The sequence below is a fragment of the Lepidochelys kempii genome, chromosome 1 (assembly GCF_965140265.1).
Source record: "Lepidochelys kempii isolate rLepKem1 chromosome 1, rLepKem1.hap2, whole genome shotgun sequence".
NCBI classification, from domain to species: domain Eukaryota; kingdom Metazoa; phylum Chordata; order Testudines; family Cheloniidae; genus Lepidochelys; species Lepidochelys kempii.
The window spans coordinates 211,811,075-211,835,770 of record NC_133256.1 but is presented as its reverse complement, the minus strand read 5'-3'; the positions used below and the strand labels follow the sequence as shown (position 1 = coordinate 211,835,770).

General features: G+C 46.1%; 1 protein-coding gene and 1 gene segment (V, D, J or C); both read left to right on the top strand.

Moving 5' to 3' along the window:
* Window positions 1–24,696, top strand: part of LOC140898634 (T-cell receptor beta-2 chain C region-like) — a 131,958-nt gene that overhangs the window by 67,936 nt on the left and 39,326 nt on the right.
* On the top strand, window positions 15,732–24,663 carry LOC140898636 (anionic trypsin-like). Of its 2 annotated transcripts, XM_073312756.1 has the most exons (5): window positions 15,732–15,776; window positions 21,602–21,752; window positions 23,047–23,300; window positions 23,707–23,843; window positions 24,448–24,663. In XM_073312756.1, the coding sequence occupies exons 1-5, from the start codon at window positions 15,737–15,739 to the stop codon at window positions 24,595–24,597; spliced, it is 732 nt and encodes a 243-aa protein (XP_073168857.1). In that variant the 5' UTR covers window positions 15,732–15,736; the 3' UTR covers window positions 24,598–24,663. The 2 variants fall into 2 exon arrangements, with proteins under 2 accessions (XP_073168857.1, XP_073168867.1); XM_073312766.1 differs by lacking the exon at window positions 15,732–15,776 and having other exon boundaries at window positions 21,720–21,752; window positions 23,057–23,300.

Below are 24,696 nucleotides of genomic sequence, written 5' to 3'. Positions count from 1 at the left end.
TACTTTTCCAGACCATCTGATCCCTTTCTCTTCTCATCAGCAGCTGGAAATACTATCCTAGAGGTTCAAAGCTCCATATGAATACTCTGAACCATTTTACTCCTGAGAAGAAGGAGGGTGGAGGGGAGACTGGACACCAACCTAAACAAGTCCATTCCTCTAGGCCTCGTCCTAAATCTCCCGTAAAAGCAGAAGAGCCCAGAAGGTGCTAAGTGGAAACAAGCCGCAAGCAGCTCATGGAAATGCTGCTACCCAGAACACAGAGTCACCTCAGGCAATTGCCACTTATCATACAGGGTTTGTAAAAGCAGCCTCTGCACAGCCAGGCAGGAAGCACATAAAGGCTGTCAACATTAATGGCAAGGAACTCCTTGGGTGGAGGGATATAGGTGCAGAAATTTCTGTGTTCAGGAGAGATCTTTTTTGGAAGCTGAATTAACTGTGGCAGCAGTACATAGTAAGCCAACACAATTGTGAATTGGAAATGATTTTTTCAATGTGGCTTGGGCTGTCAAGGGGTCTCTCTGCAGCAAGGAGGAATAATATGCTGGGATCCAAGAGGGAAAGGGTGAAGTCCCAGGAACTTCAGAAAGAATGGGAGAGTGTCTCTTTAATTCCTTTGCAGCAGGGAAAACAGGCTGCTCCCAGGGGTGGGTGTGGTTGACACCAGCTCCTACCACCCCCTGGCTAAAGGCAGCATTTACTCCAGAGGGGAGGGGAGCATGTGGCCTACCAGTGAGAAAACTGTCCAGGTTGCTGACTGCTAGCAGCTTACAGTTAAGCAGGGGACACACCTCACTCTAGGGGGCATAGGAAGATGTGTCCGAGAGAAGGAGGTGAGTTTCATGAACTTATGCTGTACAGTTCCCTGTGCAGAGCAAGATGGTATAATTTTGGCTTTATCCTCCTGAGGGTGATGTGCACTTAAGTAGCTGGGCAGTTCCTTAGCTGATGCCTTCCTATGCAGAGCTGATCTCAGCGTCTGTATATAGCTGCTGCTGGGTGTGTCCCTACCTGTATGTGTGCTGGAGGGGGCTTGGTAGGCTGGTCACAGCAGCAGAATGTGAGAGGGAGCCCAGGCTTGTGAGTTAGAGGGCTCAGTGGTACCCCAGTTCTAGGTGGTACCCCCACGGGGGACCCATCACAATCTCCTTGTATAGCTTCTTGCAATTTTCATCTGGAAAATTCCAGTACTTGTATCTAAGTGCAAAACATCTTCTGCTTTACCAGTTTGTGTAAGGAATGTTGGGCCATACGTTGAACACCTGCTGACTCAACTCTGTTCAGAAACCTACTTCCACAAGTTACATTCTATGAACCCTTTTTCAGTGAGGCCCTGTCATAAATATAAAGAGAAGGGTAACCACCTTCTGTATACAGAACTATAAAATCCCTCCTGGCCAGAGGCAAAACCCTTTCACCTGTAAAGGGTTAAGAGGCTAAGATAACCTCGCTGGCACTTGACCAAAATGACCAATGAGGAGACAAGATACTTTCAAAGCTGGAGGGGGGGGGACAAAAGGTCTGTCTGTCTGTGTGATGCTTTTGCCCGGAACAGATCAGGAATGCTCTTCAGAACTTCTGTAAAAAGTTAGTAAGCAACCTAGCTAGAAATACGTTAGATTTCCTTTTGTTAAATGGCTGGTAAAATAGGTTGTGCTGAATTGAATGTATATTCCTGTTTTTGTGTCTTTTTGTAACTTAAGGTTTTGCCTGTTAGGATATAGATATTCAGGCCTGTCTGTAAAGGCCTATACTCTAAGAATTTAGGTGTATTCCTATCACTTGGCTAGTTAGAGGTATAAAAGAAAGAATCAAAATCACTGTCTGCCAGTGTAAGGGCCTTCTCTTACTGTGACAGTCTGAGGCCCTGTTCTTAGGCTAAGGCCTTTGGCTAAGCGACAGAGGCAGCCATAAGCTGGGAAGTGAATGGTCACATCCTCACATTCCAAACTAGTCACATTGAAATAAGGTGCTATTGGGCTGTTAGGAATTTAATCCTGTCCTTATAGTGCCTATCACCTCCAGAGAAAGGGAAGTGCCTAGAAGCTGTAAAAGGAAATTGAGGTTGATAGTTTTCTGTCTGGTAAGAACTCACTTATCAATAGACACAGCTGGGAAACTCTTATGTCTTTACAGATGTAGTTGTGAAATCCTCACTTCTGTATTGTTTTGTCATTATAGTTCCCACTTTGCTATTGTTTATTGGCATGGTCTCTGTCTGGTTCTGTGATTGCTTCTGTCTGCTGTATAATTAATTTTGCTGGGTGTAAACTAATTAAGGTGGTGGGATATAATTGGTTAGCTAATCCATGTTAGGATTGGTTAGTTAAATTTTAGTAGAATGATTGGTTAAGGTATAGCTAAGAATATTACTATATAAATTAGGGGCAAACAGGAAGTAAGTTGGGATTCGAAAATAAGGAAAAAAGGAACTTGTATTTAAGCTTGCTGGAAGTTCACCCCAATAAACATCGAATTGTTTGCACCTTCGGACTTCGGGTATTGTTGCTCTCTGTTCATGCAAGAAGGACCAGGGAAGTGAGTGGGTGAAGGAATAAGCCCCCTAACATTGCCTAGAGGGATTCTCTATGTTTTGAATCTGATTACCCTGTAAGGAATTTACCATCCTGATTTTACAGAGGTGATTCTTTTACTTTTTCTTTAATTAAAATTCTTCTTTTAAGAACCTGATTGATTTTTCATTGTTCTTAAGATCCAAGCGTTTGGGTCTGTGTTCGCCTATGCAAATTGGTGAGGATTTTTATCAAGCCTTCCCCAGGAAAGGGGGTGTAGGGCTTGGGGGGGAAGATGTCTCCAAGTGGGCTCTTTCCCAGTTCTTTGTTTAACACGCTTGGTAGTGGCAGCATAGGGTTCGAGGACAAGGCAAAGTTTGTACCTTGAGGAAGTTTTTAACCTAAGCTGGTAAGAAAAAGCTTAGGGGGTCTTTCATGCAGATCCCCATATCTGTACCCTAGAGTTCAGAGTGGGGAAGGAAGCTTGACAGGCCCTTTGGCCAACTTTGCCCAACTCCATGATCTTTGCATCAGCACTTTTAGCTTTATGCAGAAACATCTATACTGAAGTTAGAGCAAAGTCTTTATGTACAGTGTCTTCACACTCCTGGATGGTTCTGTCTTTGTTTGCTCATCATGCAGCAATATAAAATCTTCGACTCATTTTCCTCTGTGACCAGGTGCCTGGGATGGACCACTATGAAAATGTCACATTCAGGGCAGACTGTAAGAAACAGGGCAGACAATCCTCCAAAACAGCTGGTTTATTCTATAATTAGATTCACCAAACCAGTAAAAAAAGAGCTTCTATAGCAGCACACTGATTAACAAGAAGGCAAACACAGTCCCCTTTAGACATTCCAGTTCTTGGTTCCCAGCAGACAAATTAGTTTAATATAGTGAGAGGTTACTGAAAACTCAATTCAACATATATGAGGTCCTACCAATTCCAAAGGATTAGACACTTACCCCCAGGTCAATATGTATCTCAGATCTCACCCAAATATCATGCTGTCAGCCAATCCTTAGTAAACTAACTAAGAATTGATTAATAAAACAAAAGAATAGTTATAAATGATGAAAAGATCATATACATACTAATCATAGAAGATTAGGGTTGGAAGAAACCTCTGGAGGCCATCTAGTCCAACCCCCTGCTCGAAGCAGGACCAACACCAACTAAATCATCCCAGCCAGGGCTTTCTCAAGCTGGGCCATAAAAACTTCTAAGGATGGAAATTCCACCACTTCCCTAGGTAACCCATTCCAATGCTTCACCACCCTCCTAGTGAAATAATGTTTCTTAGTATCAAACATAGACCTCCCCCACTGCAACCTGAGACCATTGCTCATTGTTCTGTCATCTGCCACCACTGAGAACAGCCGAGCTCCATCCTCTTTGCAACCCCCCTTCAGGTAGTTGAAGGCTGCTATCAAAATCCCCCTCACTCTTCTCTTCTGCAGACTAAACAAGCCCAGTACCCTCAGCCTCTCCTCTTAACATGCCCCCTAATAATTTTTGTTGCCCTCCACTGGACTCTCTCCAATTTGTCCACATCCTTTCTGTAGTGTGGGGCCCAAAACTGGATGCAATACTCCAGATGTGGTCTCACCAGTGCCGAACAGAGGGGAATAATCACTTCCCTCCATCTGCTGGCAATGCTCCTACTAATGCAGCCCAATATGTCATTAGCCTTCCTAGCAACAAGGGCACACTGCTGACTCATATCCAGCTTCTCATCCACTGAAATCCCCTGTAATAACTGCAAAGTCCTCAGATCAGGTTTGTAGCAGTGATGCAATAGTCTGCTGGCTTGCAAAAGTCTCTCTGGTAACTTCCAAAGGACTGGGAGATCCTCAGTACATTGTTCAAAATACTCCTTTTAGTTGTAAATTAGTCCAGAGAATTGGAACAGGAATGAGGCAAAATGGAGATGTCTTGTGTGTCTTTTATATCCTCTGCCATGTGCATGGAAATTTACTATCCCAAACAACAACCACAGCCACTTTATATGGAAAGTTACTGACAAAGATGGAGTCCAATGTCATGTGTCCACATCACATGTTCTTACATGCTTTTCTGAATCACAGGGGTAGCCATTGACTCCTTGCTGTCTGAGGCTTTCTCAGAAAGAGCTATCCAGAGAGTTGATTCTTTTAATGGCCCATCGAGCTTGAATAGTCCATTCACAATGGGCTGGTGAGGCTGGATGTAAATGACTTTGTGGTGTCACCCAAAAACATACATATCTGAGACACAGATACATAGTCAATATTCAAACTTCAGATACAGTGATGAAACAGATTTAACCAGGATAATCGTAATTGAGGGATTGTAACTTTTCCATTGACACCTTACATGATATACTTTGTATCAAATTTAGTGCAATTGTGCAACATTGATAGCAAATGGTCATCTTCAATCATACAGCATCAGAGTTTCATACATCACCAGTAAGAAATAATGATTAATGAAATAACACAAAAAACTTGTATACACCTCTGTGCCACTATTTTATTATTCCCTTCAGGGAATAATATTATTATTATAGCCTTCAGGGATAAGATCAGTAGGATTGCTGCATATGCAAACCTCTCTGCGCCACAGTCAACCATACAGATAATCAGGCTTTACAGTCTTATGACATTTTGGTCGGTTAGCCATAAAGATTTATAGTTCACATTGGCTTCTCAACATACCATTTGAATGTATCAGCTAATTTAATACAAAGCAAATATGTTTTATATAGACCTTCGTTAAACATCAGTTATCTATTTCTTATTGATCCATTTCTATTTAAAATAGACTGCATAGGGTGATAGTTGCAAAAAGTTATGTTTGGGTTGCCTTGGCAGCAAAACTTCCTCAAATTGACAGGGCGTGTTACAGAATGGTTCTTGATAAACAATAGCAGAAGATTTAAGTTCTTCAATCTCTTTGATTTGTTTTATTTAATAATAAAATTATACTTTATGGTACTTCATCAAATAGTATAGATTGTTCTACTGTATCTCTATTACAAACTTATAGGAATATGGCATATAAAACAGAAGAAAACTATGAAAGAGGAAGTTACTTCACACTTTAGTAAGTTTGTGATTAAATCTAGCTAGTTAGCTGTTGTAAAAAGAAAAGGAGGACTTGTGGCACTTTAGCGACTAACCAATTTATTTGAGCATAAGCTTTCTTGAGCTACAGCTCACTTCATCAGATGCATAAAGTGGAAAATACAGTGAGGAAGTTTTTATACACACAGACCATGAAAAAATGGGTGTTTATCACTACAAAAGGTTTTCTCTCGCCCCCTGTTGTAGTTACTCAACCTACATCTCCTTTGTGTGAATCACAGAAATAGCATCTGTTGTTTGACATATTTTAAAGGCTTATGTCTAAGTTATGCCAAGCTTCTGGCCTATGTGTAGATATCTATAGCGTTATTGTTATTAATAAGATCCATATTTTCTGTATTGTCATTAAAATGACGCACGTGAAAATAATAGAAACATATGGTTGCATAGATTAGCTAAATCTACAATTTGGAGGCTTCATTGTGATTTGTTTTATTTTTAACATAAGCTAAGTGAAGAGGAGATGTTAATGACTCACGAGCAGGCCACCTGCCTAGCCTTTATAATTAGACAGCTTACCATGTGTATCAGGTGTCAGTGCCTGCAGAAAGCTCTCTCACTCTACTGTATTTCAATGGTGTTCAAATGTATAGCTTCCCCTCTACCCCCTTGTTGAATATTTCCATTGCTAGGCCTGTAAAGATAACCAAAGAGGAGGCCAGATGGTGCTAGTATGGGCACCAGTCCCACGAGGAGCTGGAGTAAGAACTACCAAGGCAGTTCATCCTGACCAAAAAGCCATCAGGTGTTAGCAACTTATGATCACTATTGATATGGACCAAATACCAATCCTAATGCTAATGGCGGTGAACATGTATTTAGCTTTGCTTTCCATGCTCAGCAAATGTCATTTTCCCCCGCCCAGTGCTGACCTTTTTATGCCACTGTTTTCAATAGCATCTACATCAATACTGACCAACTCTCTGCACATATATTAAATAACGTTCCTCACTTCGTTAAACTGGAAACCTTCCATTGCTTACCTTTCTATCTTTGTTTTCTAATCTCTTATGTTTATCCAGGAGACCTTTCCCCTGCTAGTTCACTTGCTCTAGGCTCTCTGCTGTTTTAGATCCCATCCTCATTGCTAGAATTCTTGTTATGGATTTTTTTCAGACATAAACCTTATTCTGTCAGTCAGACTCACCTTTACTTTAGATTAAGTAAAAAAACAAAACAAAGAACAAAATAAAGTCTCTATGGGACAAAGCGAGAGTGCACATTGTGTTTGTGTATCACCACAATGATAGTCTGAGCATGAAACACAAAATGGCTATTTCTCTGATATCATCATCCTTAGAATTTTAAAGGTGCAATACACAAAAAACAGTGGCATAACAGTGTGTGACAAAGCTCTGTCATAGTGTGACAAAGCTCTGTCCTTGTCTCCGCGGGTCCCCCATTTCCTGGTGGATTTCACTAGCCTCAGAGGCTCACTGTGACCCTTCATGCAGCCCTTCTCTCTCTAGAGGCAAGGGTCACAGCCTACTGAGTTCTTATATTATGGGATCCGTGCCTGGGTTTTCTCTAACCCTAGGTGTCCTCCAAACAGGTTACTGTGGGTGAGGCTCAATATTGCTTTTTGATGTTTTCATGGCACCAGAAGTTGTTGTATCTCTTGCTCCTGTATTTGCACCACCTGGTACAGGAGATCTTTCTTTACTATAAAGTAAGGTCCTGGACCCGGGTCCTTCCCATCCACAGGTATCCTGTCTATCTTGGCCACCTCTTTCCTGGCATTATCATATCTGGGGTCCCCTGCCTGGTCCCTCCCAAAAGTCTCTCTCCCGGGACTAACCTGCCCAAGCTCCCAGGGGCCCACTTCTGCTTCTTCCAACGTCTCGCTGCCGTCACGGCTAGGGCCGGCCTCTGGCTCACCTTCTGTGGTGGTAGTTTCTCTGTTGGCTGCTCATGTCCATCTGCCTACTAGGGTGGTCTTCTGGCTCTGGGTCAGGATCCGGGTACCCAAGACTTTCGCGGCCTTCTTCTCTTTTTGGTCTTCCGGGTCCTTTGGGGGGCTGAGAACAGATCCTGAGAAATCTCAGCGAACGTCGGGAGTTGACATTCCCCTGGCGATGTGTTGCTTCCTTCAGGGTCCCCACCTCCCTCCAGCCTCTCCATGGGGAGTAAATTATCAAACACCCTGGATAGTCCCAATGGCTACATATGGGAGAACATAAGAACATAAGAATGGCCATACTAGGTCAGACCAAAGGTCCATCCAGCCCAGTATCCTGTTTTCTGACAGTGGCCAATGCCAGGTGCCCCAGAAGGAGTGAACCTAACAGGTAATGATCAAGTGATCTCTCTCCTGCCATTCATCTCCACCCTCTGACAAACAGAGGCTAGGGACACCATTCCTTACCCATCCTGGCTAATAGCCATTAATGGACTTAACCTCCATGAATTTATCCAGTTCTCTTTTAAACCCTGTTATAGTCCTAGACTTCACAACCTCCTCAGGCAAGGAGTTCCACAGGTTGACTGTGCACTGTGTGAAGAAGAACTTCCTTTTATTTGTTTTAAACCTGCTGCCCATTAATTTCATTTGGTGGCCCCTAGTTCGTATATAATGGGAACAAGTAAATAACTTTTCCTTATTCACGTTCTCCACACCACTCATGATTTTATATACCTCTATCATATCCCCCCTTAGTCTCCTCTTTTCCAAGCTGAAAAGTCCCAGTCTTTTTAATCTTTCCTCATATCTGGGACCTGTTCCAAACCCCTAATCATTTTAGTTGCCCTTCTCTGAACCTTTTCTAATGCCAGTATATCTTTTTTGAGATGAGGGGACCACATCTGTATGCAGTATTCAAGATGTGGACGTACCATGGATTTATGTAAGGGCAATAAGATATTCTCCGTCTTATTCTCTATCCCTTTAATTATTGCTAACATCCCATTTGCTTTTTTGACTGCCACTGAACACTGTGTGGACGTCTTCAGAGAACTATCCACAATGACCCCAAGATCTTTCTCCTGCTTAGTTGTAGCTAAATTAGCCCCCATCATATTGTATGCATAGTGGGGGTTATTTTTTCCAATGTGCATTACTTTACATTTATCCACATTAAATTTCCTTTGCCATTTTGTTGCCCAATCACTTAGTTTTGTGAGATCTTTTTGAAGTTCTTCACAGTCTGCTTTGGTCTTAACTATCTTGAGCAGTTTAGTATCATCTGCAAACTTTGCCACCTCACTGTTTACCCTTTTCTCCAGATAATTTATGAATAAGTTGAATAGGATTGGTCCTAGGACTGACCCTTGGGGAACACCCCTAGTTACCCCTCTCCATTCTACAAATTTACCATTTATTCCTACCCTTTGTTCCCTGTCTTTTAACCAGTTCTCAATCCATGAAAGGATCTTCCCTCTTATCCCATGACAACTTAATTTACATAAGAGCCTCTGGTGAGGGACATTGTCGAAGTTTAGGAACTACACCCACTGTCACCTCAACGGGGTTCCCCTGAACCTCTATCTCCACCGGGGTGGTGGGGTAATGGCTCATGGCCCCATGCATACATGTCACGGCTATGCATTTGGCTTGTAGCAGCTGGCTACTTTTTACCATCTTACTCAATATGAGGGTGATAGCACTCCCAGAGTCCACAAGCGCTGTAGTCTCTACTCCATTTATCTTCACCAGCCTGGTGTAGTTATGCGGGGTTAATGCAACCCCTGCAAGGTGGATAAGGGAGCACGGGATCTCCCAATCCCCCAAGTTACATTGCATAGGCTCCTCTATGCTGGGACACTGTGCTGCTATGTGTCCCCACTTCCCCCATGCATAACATCTATAATTGCTTCTGATCACTCCCCTATCACAGGAGTTAGGGGGTTTAGTCCCAGGGTTCCCCCCACTTAGGCCAATCCCTTCCTTCTGGGGTCCCCTCTGGTTTTCAGCCCACCCCTTCTTCCACCTAAGACTGCCTGGGGGTTTGGTTGCCCAACCTTCCAGGGTTGGGTTCGAGTGCTTGCTCCAAAAGGGGCCTTCCTTGGGTAGTTGGGTCAATTCCCTGGCTGTCATCCATCTTTCTAGCAACGTGATCATCTTGTTGTAGGTGGACGGATCGTTTTGGCCTACCCATTTGCGGAGATCTGGCAGCAGTCCTCACATGTAATGGTCCATGACCAGGGTCTCCAAAATCTCGTCCGGGCTGCATGCCTTGGGCTGTACCCACTTCTGCGTGAGGTGTATGAGGTTGAATAGCTGGGACCTTGGGGTTTTCTTCTCCTTGTACTTCCACTCATGGAACTTCTGGGCCAGTACAGCAGCCATCACCCCTGACAGTGCTAGGATCTCTGCCTTTAGCCGGAGATAGTCAATGGTGTTCAGGGAAGGCAGGTCAAAGTAGGCCTTCTGGGACTCTCCACACAAAAAAATGGGCGAGAATGCTGGCCCACTGCTCCTGGGGCCACACTTCACACTGAGCAGTCCTCTCAAAAGAGAGGAGATATGCCTCTATGCCATCTTCTGATATCATCTTTGACAGACAACCAGTGGACCTCAGGGTTCGCGTCCCGTCAGAACCCCGGGCCTGGGTGGTGAGGATCTTCAGCTGGTCCACTATCTCTCGCAAGAGGGCATGATCTTAGGTCACCTGGCCCATCAGTAATTGATTGGTTTCCTGCTGTAGCCACATAGACTCCTGTTGTGCCATTGCCTGAACCCGGGTGGCCTCCTGCTTGGCTGCCGTGCCTTGTACCAGAGCTCTTACCACCTCCTCCACTGTGGTACAAAGCAAACAAACAATACAAAACAAAAAAAAATCCAAAACCCCAGTGCACTTTTTTTTAACCTCTTTCTTTCGCCACGCTGTGAATGATTATTCCACTCCTGACATCAGTTGTGACAAAGCTCTGTCATTGTCTCCATGGGTCCCATATTTCCTTGCAGATTTTGCTAGCCTTAGAGGCTCACTGTGACCCTTTATGTAGCCCTTCTCTCTCTAAAGGCAAGGGTCACAGCCTACTGAGCTATTTTCATCATAAGCAAGTGAGGGAGGTGAGGAGAAGCTATCCTCCCTTGCACAGTCTCTGTGGTCTCCCAGTCTAAGTGATTAATCAGGGGGCAAAGGGGGGAGCCCGGGCCCACCCTCTACTCTGGGTTCCAGCCCAGGGACCCTAATAGTATCAGCTATGGTAGCTGACTTTTTAGAAACAGGATGCGTACAATTCCCTGGGCTACTTCCCCACAGCAGCCCCCCCTTCCTCAAGATCCACCTCACCCTTACCTCAGGGCCACCTTCCTTGTGCCTGATATGGTGTGTACTGCTCAGTCTTTCCAACAGCACAACTTCCTCCTACAGCTCCTGACATGCATCCTCCCACCTGACTAACTGGGAGGTTTTTAACTAGTTTCAGCCAGCCCCTGATTGGCTTCATGTGTCCCAACCAACCTAGCTGTCTCCACTGCTTTTTGGAAGGATCCCAATTAGCCCCAGGTGTCTTGATTAACCTGGAGCAACTGCCATTTGGTTACCATGGTAACAGGGATTTGTTTAGCCTGGGGTTTACATACCTGTTTCTCACTACTTTCCTATAGCCATCTGGCCTTGCCCTGTCACAATAGGTAGATACACCATATACCCAACTCCTATGGAAATCAGTGCTTAGCATCTCTCAGGCTCAAGGGCAGAGCTGGACAAGCCTAAGTTTCTCTGTGACCTACACTGATAACTCCAGGTAAAAGGTGTTACAGTTTTCCAGCCGTGACTAGACCAACATGAGGAACAGGGTTGATAGATCCCTGCTCCTCAAGCAATGGGTGTAATCTCCTGTCTCTCCACAGGGGGAGAGTTGTTCCTGGACCACCTGGTTCCCAAAGAAGAGGGACAAGACTAGCCTTTAAGCAGATGCCCTCAATGAAGGGCCCAATTATGGGTTTTGCAGGCTCCTCAAATTGTTTTCCAGCTTCACTTCCAGCTCACCTGTGTTGAATTTCAGTCAGCTGTATCTCATCCAGGTGCTTTATCTCTCATGGACACCATTACATCCATGTGGTAGTGTTGGCCAACTCCATGGAGAATAAGATATGAAATTATTTATATAATTTTCTACAAAACATGTTAAAAATTCTAAAGCTGAGAAATCCTTGAATTACAGTTGCCAGTGCAGCCTCAATTCAACCCCTTGTACGTATGCACTATCATATAGTGTGATGCAATGATTACATGATCACATGCTATTTTTCCACACAACACCTGCCACAGAATGGATGGTGCTCAGGGAATGAGGCAGCTGTTCAACTTTTCTTTTTATGTTCATCATTCATTAAGTAACACCTGCCTTTTTTATCAAAGCCTGCACTGAAAACAGAATTCTGAATTTCTTCATGGGCTTTCCTACAGCTCTCATCTCCACAGAATCTAAGAGCTTTACAAATGGTACATTTCACTCTTTGTGCATGGAAATGAGGCAGAGGGAGGTAGGAGACAGAAGGGGCAGGACCAATGTTGATCAGAGGTGTGCAAATGATGCTGCTACGAACCCCATCTCACCAGGCTTGGGGAGTGCTGAAGACCTGTCACTTAAGAGGAGGGTGGCTTTTGCTCCTGTGCCTGCACATTGACCCCCAAGGACATAATGGTGCTTGTGACAGGTTGGATCACAGAAACCCCCTTGGGGCTGCCAACTGATGTGCCAAGACTACTTCTGCCCCTGCTTTCCTGCCCTCCCAGCTGGGGACTTCAATGCCCTGCCTGGTTTGAGCCAGACCCACTAGCCAGCTGCAAATCCAGACCCAGGTCTGAACCACGTCCCCTAACAGCTGTAGGCTTAACTGAAAGCAGATTAGGAAGTGTTCCTGTCTTTAACACTCAGATGCCCAACTCCCAATGGGGTCCAAACCCCAAATAAATCCATTTTACCTTGTATAAAGCTTATACAGGGTAAACTCATAAATTGTTCACCCTCTATAACACTGATAGAGAGATATGCACAGCTGTTCGTGCCCCCACCCCAGGTATTAATACATACTCTGGGTTAATTAATAAGTAAAAAGAGATTTTATTAAATACAGAAAGTAGGATTTAAGTGGTTCCAAGTAATAGCAGTCAGAACAAAGTGAATTACCAAGCAAAATAAAATAGAACACACAGGTATATGTCTAATACAGTAAGAAAACTGAATACAGATAAAACCTCACCCTCAGAGGTGTTCCAGTAAGCTTCCTTTTACAGACTAGTCTCCTTCTGGTCTGGGTCCAGCAATCACTCACACCCCCTGTAGTTAATGTCCTTTGTTCCAATTTCTTTCAGGTATCCTTTGGGGTGGAGAGGTTATCTCTTGAGCCAGCTGAAGACAAAATGGAGAGGTCTCCCAGGGGTTTAAATAGACTTTCTCTTGTGGATGGATACCCCTCCCTCCCCCTGTGTGGAATTCCAGCTACAAGATGGAGTTTTGGAGTCACATGGGCAAGTCACATGTCCATGCATGGCTCAGAACTTACAGGTAGCAGCCATGGTTCACATGCTACCTTGAATGTTCTCATGTAGACTTCTTATGTGGATTGGAGCCTTCCAAGATCCATTGTCCATTATGTGCTTCTTGATTGGGCACTTAACTTGCAAATTCCTTTCTAAAGAAGCTGACCAAATGCCTTACTAAGGCTATTTAAAATCAAACAAGTATACAGCCAATATTCATAACTTCTAATACAACAATGACACATGCATACAAATAGGATGAATATATTCAGTGTATCATAACCTTTACATAGATATGTTATATGGCATATGTAGCATAAAACATATTCCAGTTATGTCATATATATACATTCAAAAGTATATTTCCATTTATGGGGTGCACCGTCACAGTGCTATTGGAGGTTGGGGGGTGAAGTCCAGCAAGGGAGAATCTGGAAGTGCTGGAAAGATAGTTATTCAAGTTCACATCTCCCTTGTGCTCGTCAGAAGAAATGTCAATTAATCTCTGACCTTGCTGTTTAGTTTGTACTTTAATATGGAAAGCCAGGTTTGGTGTAATGAAATTTTCCCTCACCTCATTTGCCCTACCTGGCTTTATCCAAGGTTAACTCTTCCATTTAGAAATCACCTTTCTCAAACTGCTCTACATGCATTAATTAAGCCTTAGAACACACCTCTGAGATGGGCATTATTAGAAAGGAGGAAATTGGAGGCACAGACAAATCTGACCAAAAACACACAGCAATTCAGTGACAGAGCTGGGAATAGTGACTGACTCCCAATCTCCTACTCCAACAAGGTAACATTGCTTGACTCATGCAAAACTAATCACTGTGGACTTTAGGTCCTTTCCGGATGCCAGTGGGGAGACAAATGGGAACCATTCACTGCATATTTTCCTGTTGGGATGATACTTCACATGGTATCTGAGATTACAAATTAATTGAGCTTGTTGAGTCTCATACATGTCTCTCATTTGTGAATATCACAAAAGCTCTACCACAGGATTTTGTAGTGACTGTTCAATAGAGGCCCAAGATGGGTTTCAAAGAGCAGGGGTCAGCACAGAGTGGCTTTAGCAGAGTTCTGAAGGTTCACGTGACTGAAATAGCCAAACACACTGCAAGTGATAATTAAGTTAACAGATGGTGCTGCAGGTCAGAATTCAGATGCTTCAAAGGAGTTGTGGGGGACCCTGTTTCATGTCCCATGTGCTGGGCAAAAACATGAAAGGACTCCATGCTTGTAAAACTAAATGGGCTCTTTATTAAGAGAACTATTTACAGAGATGCTGCAGCTGCAGCTAGCATTCCAGTCATGTGCACATAGACTGACTTCCTGACAACTTGTGCTCCTCCCTCCAAGTACCATGCAGGTTGCTACAAGCCCCATGACTTAGATGGCAAGAGGTCCTGCAGGGTAGGACTGAGGGTCATTGGCAGAATGGTGTGGGGAACTGCAATGTACTCAAAGGTTCTGCACTATGCCATGGTTTTTAACCAGTCTCCTGGGAGTAACCCCTTTAGTGATCTGGATCCCAAGATCCACAGTGTTCCACAAGGGCAGGCCCATAGCCTCCATGACTCTGAAACTGGGCCTTCAGGTGCCAGCAAGCCCTGTCTCTCTCTGTCTCTCTGGAGCAAGTCCAGCTGAGCCAGACTCCTGTGAGAGCCTTTTCCGCTCCTTCAGGGTGCAATGCTCTTCAGTAAGTATCTGCAGCAACACCAGGCACTCTTTTGATAATAACATAACCTTTTTAGTCACCTGGAATACAGCACCAAAAGTCTTCATGTTAGCATGAGAGAGGCTGGCTTAGGACAGAGTTCATGGCAGTGGAAGCCAGGGCTTTGCCATGCTCTCCTTCTTCCTGAGCTCCATCTTCACTCTCCCGCAGACCTTTGTCCCTGTGCCTGTCCCAAATTTCCCACTGTTTGTCTGTGAACCCTCTTCTTAGCCCAGGCTCCTTATACCTTTTGTCTAGTGTCCTCCTGCTGCAAGCCACACTGAGTTCACATGGCCAACCAGCCTTGGACTCTCAGTTGCTAGGTGCTAAAATTCTGGTCACCGGCTCTTCCTTTGTCTCCTCCGGATCCACCATTTACATTTGCAGGTCATATGTAGTTCATGTTAATGATTCTCGTCTCCATCCATGCAGCTAAAGTGACTCAAACACCCATTGCTTCCCTTTACACTCAGTGTATGGCAATACAAAGCTCACAGGGAAACCAAGCTACACCTATGGACATAAAAATATTGCCAACAATTTCCACATTCATCACAGGAGCCCAGGACTGGCATAGCATGGGGTTGCAGAGCAGGACTGTGGGGAATTGGCAGAGCTGTGTGGGGAGCCCAGGACTGAAATAGCAGGCGTGTGCAAGGCAGGACTAAGGCACATCAGCAGTGCTGTATAGAGTTGGACATTTTCTCTTTTAATTTCATGAAATGCTTGTTTCGATCTCTGTGGCACCGCAGTCACTTTATTACCTTTTTAGATTGATAAGGTAACTATATTTGTCTGAACTGATGTAAGACCTTGGGAAGTGGAAACCTGATAGGACTTTGGGTTGGGGAGATAACACCCTCTGGGAGGTATAAAGGGGGAGATTTCTTCAGCAAAACCTGTCACAGCTGACAGTGCTCACTAACAGCGACACCATGAAGTTTCTCCTGATTCTTGCCTGCCTAGGAGCAGCAGGTGAGTCTTCCAAAGCAGTTTAATTCTCTTGATCCTCTGATTCTCTCCAGGGACCATTGGTGCTCTTCCACAAACCTAATGCTTTCCTCTTTTCTTTAGATTTCCCTATCTCTCTGTCTCTCTTTCAGTCTGTCCCTTCTGTCTCCCTTTCCGCTTTTCTCCCTTTTCCTGCCCCCTTCAGACTTCTAAATTTCTGCTCCCTCTCTGCCACACTGTTTCTCTCTCTCTCTCTCTTTCTCTCCCTCTGTCTTCTCTCTTTGTACTTCTGTCTCCTTGCAATGAAACAAAAAATTCCATTGGCAGTTTCAATTGGTCTTGACATTCTTCTTCATTTCTTGCCCTAAACTGATGTTTATTGTTTCTGTTCACTGTTAAACAGCTATCATGTTCCATGGCAGTCCTTTAGTGGTGGGTGCAGTAATTCCCATATATATATAGTTTGTAAAACACTTTGAGGTCTTTCAGGGTTGGAGATATGAGAGAAATCCCCATCATTATTTTACTGGGCAATGAAGGAGCAGAATTGGTGAGCCCAAACTTGTTTTCTTCCAGAACCAGGATAGTTGTTACAGCTTCATGCTTTAGAGCAGGGGAGGGCAAACTATGGCCCGCGGGACAGATCCGGCCTGTCAGGGCTTTCAATCTAGCAGGTGGGATTGCCAGCCCTATGGCCCAGTGGGACTAAGGCAGGCTCCCTGCTTGCCCTGGCCCCGCGCCACTTCCAGAAGCGGCCAGCACCACGTCCCTGCAGCCCCTGGGGTAGCGGGGAGTGGAGGGATCTGCGCAAAGCCCTCGCCGGCAGGCACTGCCCCCGCAGCTTGCATTGGCTGGGAACAGGGAATCGCACCCAATGGGAGCTTCAGGGTGGTACTGCAGGCGAGGGCCATGCGCAGCATAGCTGCCTGCCCCATCCTACCCCCAGGAGCCGCTGCCAGACATGCTGGCCACTTCTGGGAGTGGCGTGGGGCCAGGCCAGGCAGGGAGCCCGAATTAGCCCCACTGCATGCTGTTGCCACCCCGGAGCCGCTCAAGGTAAGCTGCACTGGGCTGGAGCCCACACCCCAAACCCCTCCTGCACCCCGTACCCCAAGCCCCTGCCCTGAGCCCCCTGCCACACCCCATACTCCTCCTACACCCCAACCCCTACCCTGATCCCCCTCCTGCACGTCTCCTGCATCCCAACCCCTTGCCCAGAACCCTTTCCTGCACACCGCACCCCCCCACACATCCCACACTCCCTCCTGCACTGCAACCCCCTGCCCCAGCCCTACATTCGTGGCCCTGCTTAGAATCATAGAATCATAGAATATCAGTCGGAAGGGACCTCAGGAGGTCATCTAGTGCAACCCCCTGCTCAAAGCAGGACCAATCCCCAATTAAATCATCCCAGCAAGGGCTTTGTCAAGCCTGACCTTAAAAACTTCTAAGGAAGAAGATTCTACCACCTCCCTAGGTAACGCATTCCAGTGTTTCACCACCCTCCTAGTGAAAAAGTTTTTCCTAATATCCAACCTAAACCTCCCTCACTGCAACTTGAGACCATTACTCCTTGTCCTGTCCTCTTCTACCATTGAGAATAGTCTAGAACCATCCTCTCTGGAACCACCTCTCAGGTAGTTGAAAGCAGCTATCAAATCCCCCCTCATTCTTCTCTTCCGCAGACTAAACAATCCCAGTTCCCTCAGCCTCTCCTCATAAGTCATGTGTTCCAGACCCCTAATAATTTTTGTTACCCTTCGCTGGACTCTCTCCAATTTATCCACATCCTTCTTGTAGTGTGGGGCCCAAAACTGGACACAGTACTCCAGATGAGGCCTCACCAGTGTCAAATAGAGGGGGACGATCCCGTCCCTCGATCTGCTCGCTATGCCTCTACTTATACATCCCAAAATGCCGTTGGCCTTCTTGGCAACAAGGGCACACTGCTGACTCATATCCAGCTTCTCGTCCACTGTCACCCCTAGATCCTTTTCTGCAGAACTGCTGCCTAGCCATTAGGTCCCTAGTCTGTAGCGGTGCATTGGGTTCTTCTGTCCTAAGTGCAGGACCCTGCACTTATCCTTATTGAACCTCATCAGATTTCTTTTGGCCCAATCCTCCAATTTGTCTAGGTCCCTCTGTATCCTATCCCTGCCCTCCAGCGTATCTACCTCTCCCCCTAGTTTAGTATCATCCGCAAATTTGCGGAGAGTGCAATCCACACCATCCTCCAGATCATTTATGAAGATATTGAACAAAACTGGCCCCAGGACCGACCCTTGGGGCACTCCACTTGACACCGGCTGCCAACTAGACATGGAGCCATTGATCACTACCCGTTGAGCCCGACAATCTAGCCAACTTTCTACCCACCTTATAGTGCATTCATCCAGCCCATACTTCTTTAACTTGCTGACAAGAATACTGTGGGAGACCGTGTCAAAAGCTTTGCTAAAGTCAAGAAACAATACATCCACTGCTTTCCCTTCATTCACAGAACCAGTAATCTCATCATAGAAAGTGATTAGATTAGTCAAGCATGACCTTCCCTTGGTGAATCCATGCTAACTGTTCCTGATCACTTTCCTCTCATGTAAGTGCTTCAGGATTGATTTCCTGAGGACCTGCTCCATGATTTTTCGGGGTACTGAGGTGAGGCTGACTGGCCTGTAGTTCCCAGGTCCTCCTTCTTCCCCTTTTTAAAGATTGGCACTACATTAGCCTTTTTCCAGCCATCTGGGACTTCCCCCGTTCGCCACGAGTTTTCAAAGATAATGGCCAATGGCTCTGCAATCACAGCAGCCAATTCCTTTAGCACTCTCGGATGCAACGCGTCCGGCCCCATGGACTTGTGCACGTCCAGCTTTTCTAAATAGTCCGTAACCATCTCTTTCTCCACAGAGGGCTGGCCATCTCTTCCCCATTTTGTGATGCCCAGTGCAGCAGTCTGGGAGCTAACCTTGTTAGTGAAAACAGAGGCAAAAAAAGCATTGAGTACATTAGCTTTTTCCACATCCTCTGTCACTAGGTTGCCTCCCTCATTCAGTAAGGGGCCCACACTTTTCTTGGCTTTCTTCTTGTTGCCAACATACCTGAAGAAACCCTTCTTGTTACTCTTGACATCTCTTGCTAGCTGCAGCTCCAGGTGCGATTTGGCCCTCCTGATTTCATTCCTACATGCCCGAGCAATATTTTTATACTCTTCCCTGGTCATGTGTCCAACCTTCCACTTCTTGTAAGCTTCTTTTTTATGTTTAAGATCTGCTAGGATTTCACCGTTAAGCCAAGCTGGTTGCCTGCCATATTTACTATTCTTTCGACACATCGGGATGGTTTGTCCCTGTAACCTCAACAGGGATTCCTTGAAATACAGCCAGCTCTCCTGGACTCCTTTCCCCTTCATGTTAGTCCCCCAAGGGATCCTACCCATCCGTTCCCTGAGGGAGTCGAAGTCTGCTTTCCTGAAGTCCAGGGTCCGTATCCTGCTGCTTACCTCTTTTCCCGGTGTCAGGATCCTGAACTCAACCAACTCATGGTCACTGCCTCCCAGATTCCCATCCACTTTTGCTTCCCCCACTAATTCTTCCCAGTTTGTGAGCAGCAGGTCAAGAAAAGCGCCCCCCCCCCCAGTTGGCTCCTCTAGCACTTGCACCAGGAAACTGTCCCCTATATTTTCCAAAAGCTTCCTGGGTTGTCTATGCACCGCTGTATTGCTCTCCCAGCAGGTATCAGGAAAATTAAAGTCACCCATGAGAACCAGGGCGTGCGATCTAGTAGCTTCTGCGAGTTGCCGGAAGAAAGCCTCATCCACCTCATCGCCCTGGTCCCGTGGTCTATAGCAGACTCCCACCACGACAGCACTCTTGTTGCTCACACTTCTAAACTTAATTCAGAGACACTCAGGTTTTTCTGCAGTTTCGTACCGGAGCTCTGAGCAGTCATACTGCCCCCTTACATACAGTGCTACTCCCCCACCTTTTCTGCCCTGCCTGTCCTTCCTGAACAGTTTATAACCATCCATGACAGTACTCCAGTCATGTGAGTTATCCCACCAAGTCCCTGTTATTCCAATCACATCATAATTCCTTGACATCACCAGGACCTCCAGTTCTCCCTGCTTGTTTCCAAGGCTTTGTGCATTTGTATATAAGCACTTGAGATAATCTGCTGATCGCCCCTCATTCTCAGTATGAGGCAGGAGCCCTCCCCTCACAGACGTTCCTGCCTGTGCTTCCTCCCGGTATCCTGCTTTCCCACTTACCTCAGGGCTTTGGTCTCCTTCCCCCGGTGAACCTAGTTTAAAGCCCTCCTCACTAGGTTAGCCAGCCTGCTTGCAAAGATGCTCTTCCCTCTCTTCGTAAGATGGAGCCCGTCTCTGCCCAGCACTCCTCCTTCGTGGAACACCATCCCATGGTCAAAGAATCCAAAGCCTTCTCTCCGACACCACCTGCATAGCCATTCGTTGACTTCCACGATTCGACGGTCCCTACCCAGGCCTTTTCCTTTCACGGGGAGGATGGACGAGAACACCACTTGTACCTCAAACTCCTTTATCCTTGTTCCCAGAGCCACGTAGTCCGCAGTGATCTGCTCAAGGTCATTCTTGGCAGTATCATTGGTGCCCACGTGGAGAAGCAGGAAGGGGTAGCGATCCGAGGGCTTGATGAGTCTCGGCAGTCTCTCCGTCACATCGTGAATCTTAGCCCCTGGCAAGCAGCAGACTTCCCGGTTTTCCCTGTCAGGGTGGCAGATAGATGACTCATTCCCCCCGAGGAGAGATTCCCCGACCACCACCACCCGCCTCCTTCTCTTGGGAGTGGTGGTCGTGGAACCCCCAACCTCAGGACAGTGCATCTCATGCCTTCCAACTAGCGGAGTCTCCTTCTGCTTTCTCCCCCCAGACGTCTCATTTGGTCCACTCTCCGCAGTGGTACCTGTGGAGAGAACATGAAAGCGGTTAGTTACCTGTGTCCGCGTTGCTGGAACCCGGACATTCCCCCTTGTTCTTCTGGAGGTCACATGTTGCCAAGCTTCTTCACTGGCCTCTTGGCTTCTCTGTGCAACCTGCTCTATATCTGTAGAGCTTTGTGCCCCTAGAAGCCTATCCTGAGTTTTGTCCAGAAAATCCTCAGTTTCTCGTATGCAACGCAGGGTCATTATCTGTTGCTCCAGACCTTGAACCTTGTCTTCCAATATGGAGACCAGCTTGCACTTTGTACAGACAAAGTCGCTTCTGTCCTGTGGAAGAAAGACAAACATGGCACATCCAGTGCAGGTCACAATAGCTGAACCCCCCCCTTCCATATCCCCTTCCTACTATGAGCTTCCTCAGAGAAGCTGGCAAGATGTAAGCCTCACTGGGCTCACTCCAGGCAAACTCCTGCTGTGAGCTGCTCTGCTGTTCCCCGCTGCTCAGCTAGTTCGCCGCCGCTCAGCTGGTTCGCGGAGCTCTGGCTATTTTTAAACAGCCAGGCTTCCCTGAAACAAACAAACAGACAGCCCCAATGCCCTCCCCCTGCAGGCTACCACCCAATCAGGCACTCGCTCAGGCTTTCACACTGCCCTCCCAGCAAACACACACTCGGATACTTACTCAGCTTACAATTTCCCCACCCAGATGTGTCCCTCAGGACAAAAAGTTTGCCCACCCCTGCCTTAGAGGGTGTTGGGCATGAAACATGGAAAATTTGAGGAGGGAAGGGCTTTAGGGATGTGGAGAAGACTCCTGTAAACCAAAGCTTTTAAGGGTATGGTTAAATAATTTGCTGCTCATTAGCTGCTGGTGCATTTCAAGTCACTGGGTTCCAAGTTATTTTTTTAACACCTGATTTCCCCATTTCCCTCAGCTGCTGTCCCTGTTGATGATGATGACAAAATCGTGGGGGGCTACACCTGCTCTGTCCCCTACCAGGTGTCCCTGAACTCTGGATACCACTTCTGCGGGGGCTCCCTCATCAACAACCAATGGGTCGTGTCAGCTGCTCACTGCTACAAATCGTGAGTGAAGGTTAAAACATTATGTATTGCCTGTGGCCATGCAGCCTCTGCCTGAGATCTTGTCAGATCTAATCAGACCTGCCCAGTACGTGGACAGCAGAAAAATAAAGGAAAATCCATGTTGCAGAGTGACTTCCCAGTGCCCAAGCATGGTGTCAGGAGGTGTTTCTGACCACCATGAAAGTTCCCAAGACACTTTTCTCTGTAGTAGGGTTGACAGTCCATCTGTTCAGGCCAGTTTCCAAAATTGTTAATTAATTTCTGTTCTCCTTTATTTCTCCCAGAATTTTCAGTTGGACCCATTCTTCTTCTTTATTTCCTGACCTAAAGTGTTAAGTAACGCTGCTAGGTATTGCTAGACAGCTGCCCCATGCTTCCCTGAGATGGCTATACATCTGTGGAGGGGGTGACGTGATCCCTATGTATACTTTCTATACAGAGCCTAGTTCTGCCCTTGAGTATCCAGATGCAATTGCCATTGCAGCTCATACTGGCTGAGGACAGAACTGGATCCACCTTCAGGGACATATTTGATCTTGGGATAAAAGTTTGCTAGTGAAATGTAATATGTTATTGCTACATCCACAACACTAAAGAAACTAAACCAGTCACCATTCCTGGGTTCAGGAAGGATCCGGAGAGCTTAGCTGGTTGCGTGCTGTAAGAACCATCCTGAGCTGACTCTGGGGGATGGTCTAAATCAGGCATTCTCCAGCATACTCATTCTGCAGAGCATTTCACAAGTGAAGGGTCCTCTCCTGTACACACCCCACCAATGGGTTCTCAGAACCTTTCTTTCTTTTCACCCTGGGCCATAGCTGGAGATCTACTGGACAGGTAAGGATTTCCCATCTCTATCTTTTATTATTAGAACTGACAGAGCTCATGAATTTCACTGTTACTGTGTAATGTAAACAAATATTCAACCAGAGCAAGAATCAGTCCTCCTGCTTCTGGACATCTGTCACTCACTATTTGGGATCAGCATCAAAATTCCTCTTCCTGGTATGCTCTTACACAATTAGGCTCAATAGAAGGATTTAAGACTTTACTCGGAAGCATCTAGCTTGTGCCCCTGATGCAGGTGGGATACCAAACTCAATGGCCCATTGGTTTGAGTTCAATACGAAGACTATTATGAAAGCCAGTCACAATTATTTCACTTGTGATCTATGACAGAATTTGAATGTCATCACTGCACAGTGCACTGAACTATGTAGTGCCACCTAGTGGTCACATCTCATCATGATATTTGTGGTTAACTGCCCTCCATGTTGCCTGGTTGATTTTGCAGTCTCATCGAGGTGAGGCTCGGGGAACACAACATCGATGTGTTGGAAGGGGACGAGCAGTTCATCAGAGCCGTTAAAATAATTCGCCACCCCAAATACAATTCATGGATCCTGGATAATGACATTATGCTGATCAAGCTGGCAACCCAAGCTAACTTGAACTCCCGTGTCGCAACCATCCCTCTTCCCTCTGCTTGTGTGGCTGCTGGGACTCAGTGTCTGATTTCTGGGTGGGGAAACACCCTCAGTAGTGGCTGTAAGTATGAATGTGCCTCACACATGACACACAGCACCCTTATCTTATTATTACAGATATGGGACCCAGATATATCCCAGTCTTGACCTGCAGCTCTTTTTGCTCTTGCAGTCTTTGGGTCCACACGCTCAGCTGTGCCAATTACCCTCACTCCTTACTAGCAGCACCCCCTGCTATTCCAGTGCTGGGCTCCCCACACAGCTCTGCCAATGCCCCTCAGACCTGCCCTGAAATAACCCCCGTTATTCTATTCTAGTCATTGAGGTCCTCCTCAGAGATGGTGCAGTAGTTCTTACTGGCCTCTTCTTTATTGGATTCTCTAGCCCGGAAAACTATAAGTCTTTGTATTAATTGGCCTGTCTGCTTTCTCAGATGAATCTTAGTGTTCTCCTCTCTCTGTTGGCAGCTAACTACCCCGAGCTTCTCCAGTGTCTGGATGCTCCAGTCCTGACTGACGCTGTGTGCAGTGCTGCTTACCCAGGGGAAATCACTGAAAACATGATCTGCGTGGGATTCCCCGAGGGTGGCAAAGACTCCTGCCAGGTGAGCTGCCTTTCATTTTCTCTTGTTCTGCAGAGACGGGGCTCAGCTGCTCTTGTCCCTCCTGTTCTAGCCTAAGTGCCAGAACTCTGAAAACCTGCGAAGAATTAATCACAAGATGTGATGAGGAAAAGAATGTGCTCAAGAGTTTGGAGGGTGTGTGTTGGGGGTGTAAACTGGATGGCTCAAGGGATCAAGCTGTGAACTACAGGGCATTTCACCTCTGGATTATAAATGCAGTTCAGTCTCTGATTGAGGGTGGGGATGAACAGGATGGACAAAACAAGGACAGAGACAGGTGTCTGCTTCCAATCCAGTCTCAGATCAGCAGATTTGGATATATTAGGCTTTTACCACAGTTAGCATTTTAGTTCCAGGTACTGCTGATGTGTGTTAGGTGCGTGATGGTCAACAGAGGAAACTGGGAATTTTGAGCTATCCCCTATTCCCTGCCCATCAGACATATCAGAGCATATGGACTCTGCTGCTCTTACCTAGTGCTTTCAAGATTCACCTGCAGCTAGTTGAAACCTTTCCTGATGAGCTGAATAGATTCCTCTGCCTGAATTAGCTCATGTCTGTAACACCCAAATCCTTTCCCTCACAGGGCGATTCTGGTGGCCCAGTTGTGTGCAACGGTGAGCTCCAAGGAATTGTGTCCTGGGGGATTGGGTGTGCTCTGCAGGGTTACCCTGGAGTCTACACCAAGGTCTGCAACTATGTTGACTGGATCGAGGATACCATTGCTGCCAACTGAGACATCCATCTCCTGCTGGTTTCCTGGTGACATTTCCTTCCCTCCCCCTTTAATTCATCTTTGAAAAGTACATAGCACAAATAAAAAGATATATTAGGT

Coding starts and splice junctions, on each gene's coding strand:
- LOC140898636 (XM_073312756.1), top strand. CDS start 15,737: ATGAAGTTTCTCCTGATTCTTGCCTGCCTAGGAGCAGCAG. Junction 21,753..23,046: donor GCTGCTCACTGCTACAAATC/GTGAGTGAAGGT, acceptor TTGATTTTGCAG/TCTCATCGAGGTGAGGCTCG. Junction 23,301..23,706: donor AAACACCCTCAGTAGTGGCT/GTAAGTATGAAT, acceptor CTCTGTTGGCAG/CTAACTACCCCGAGCTTCTC.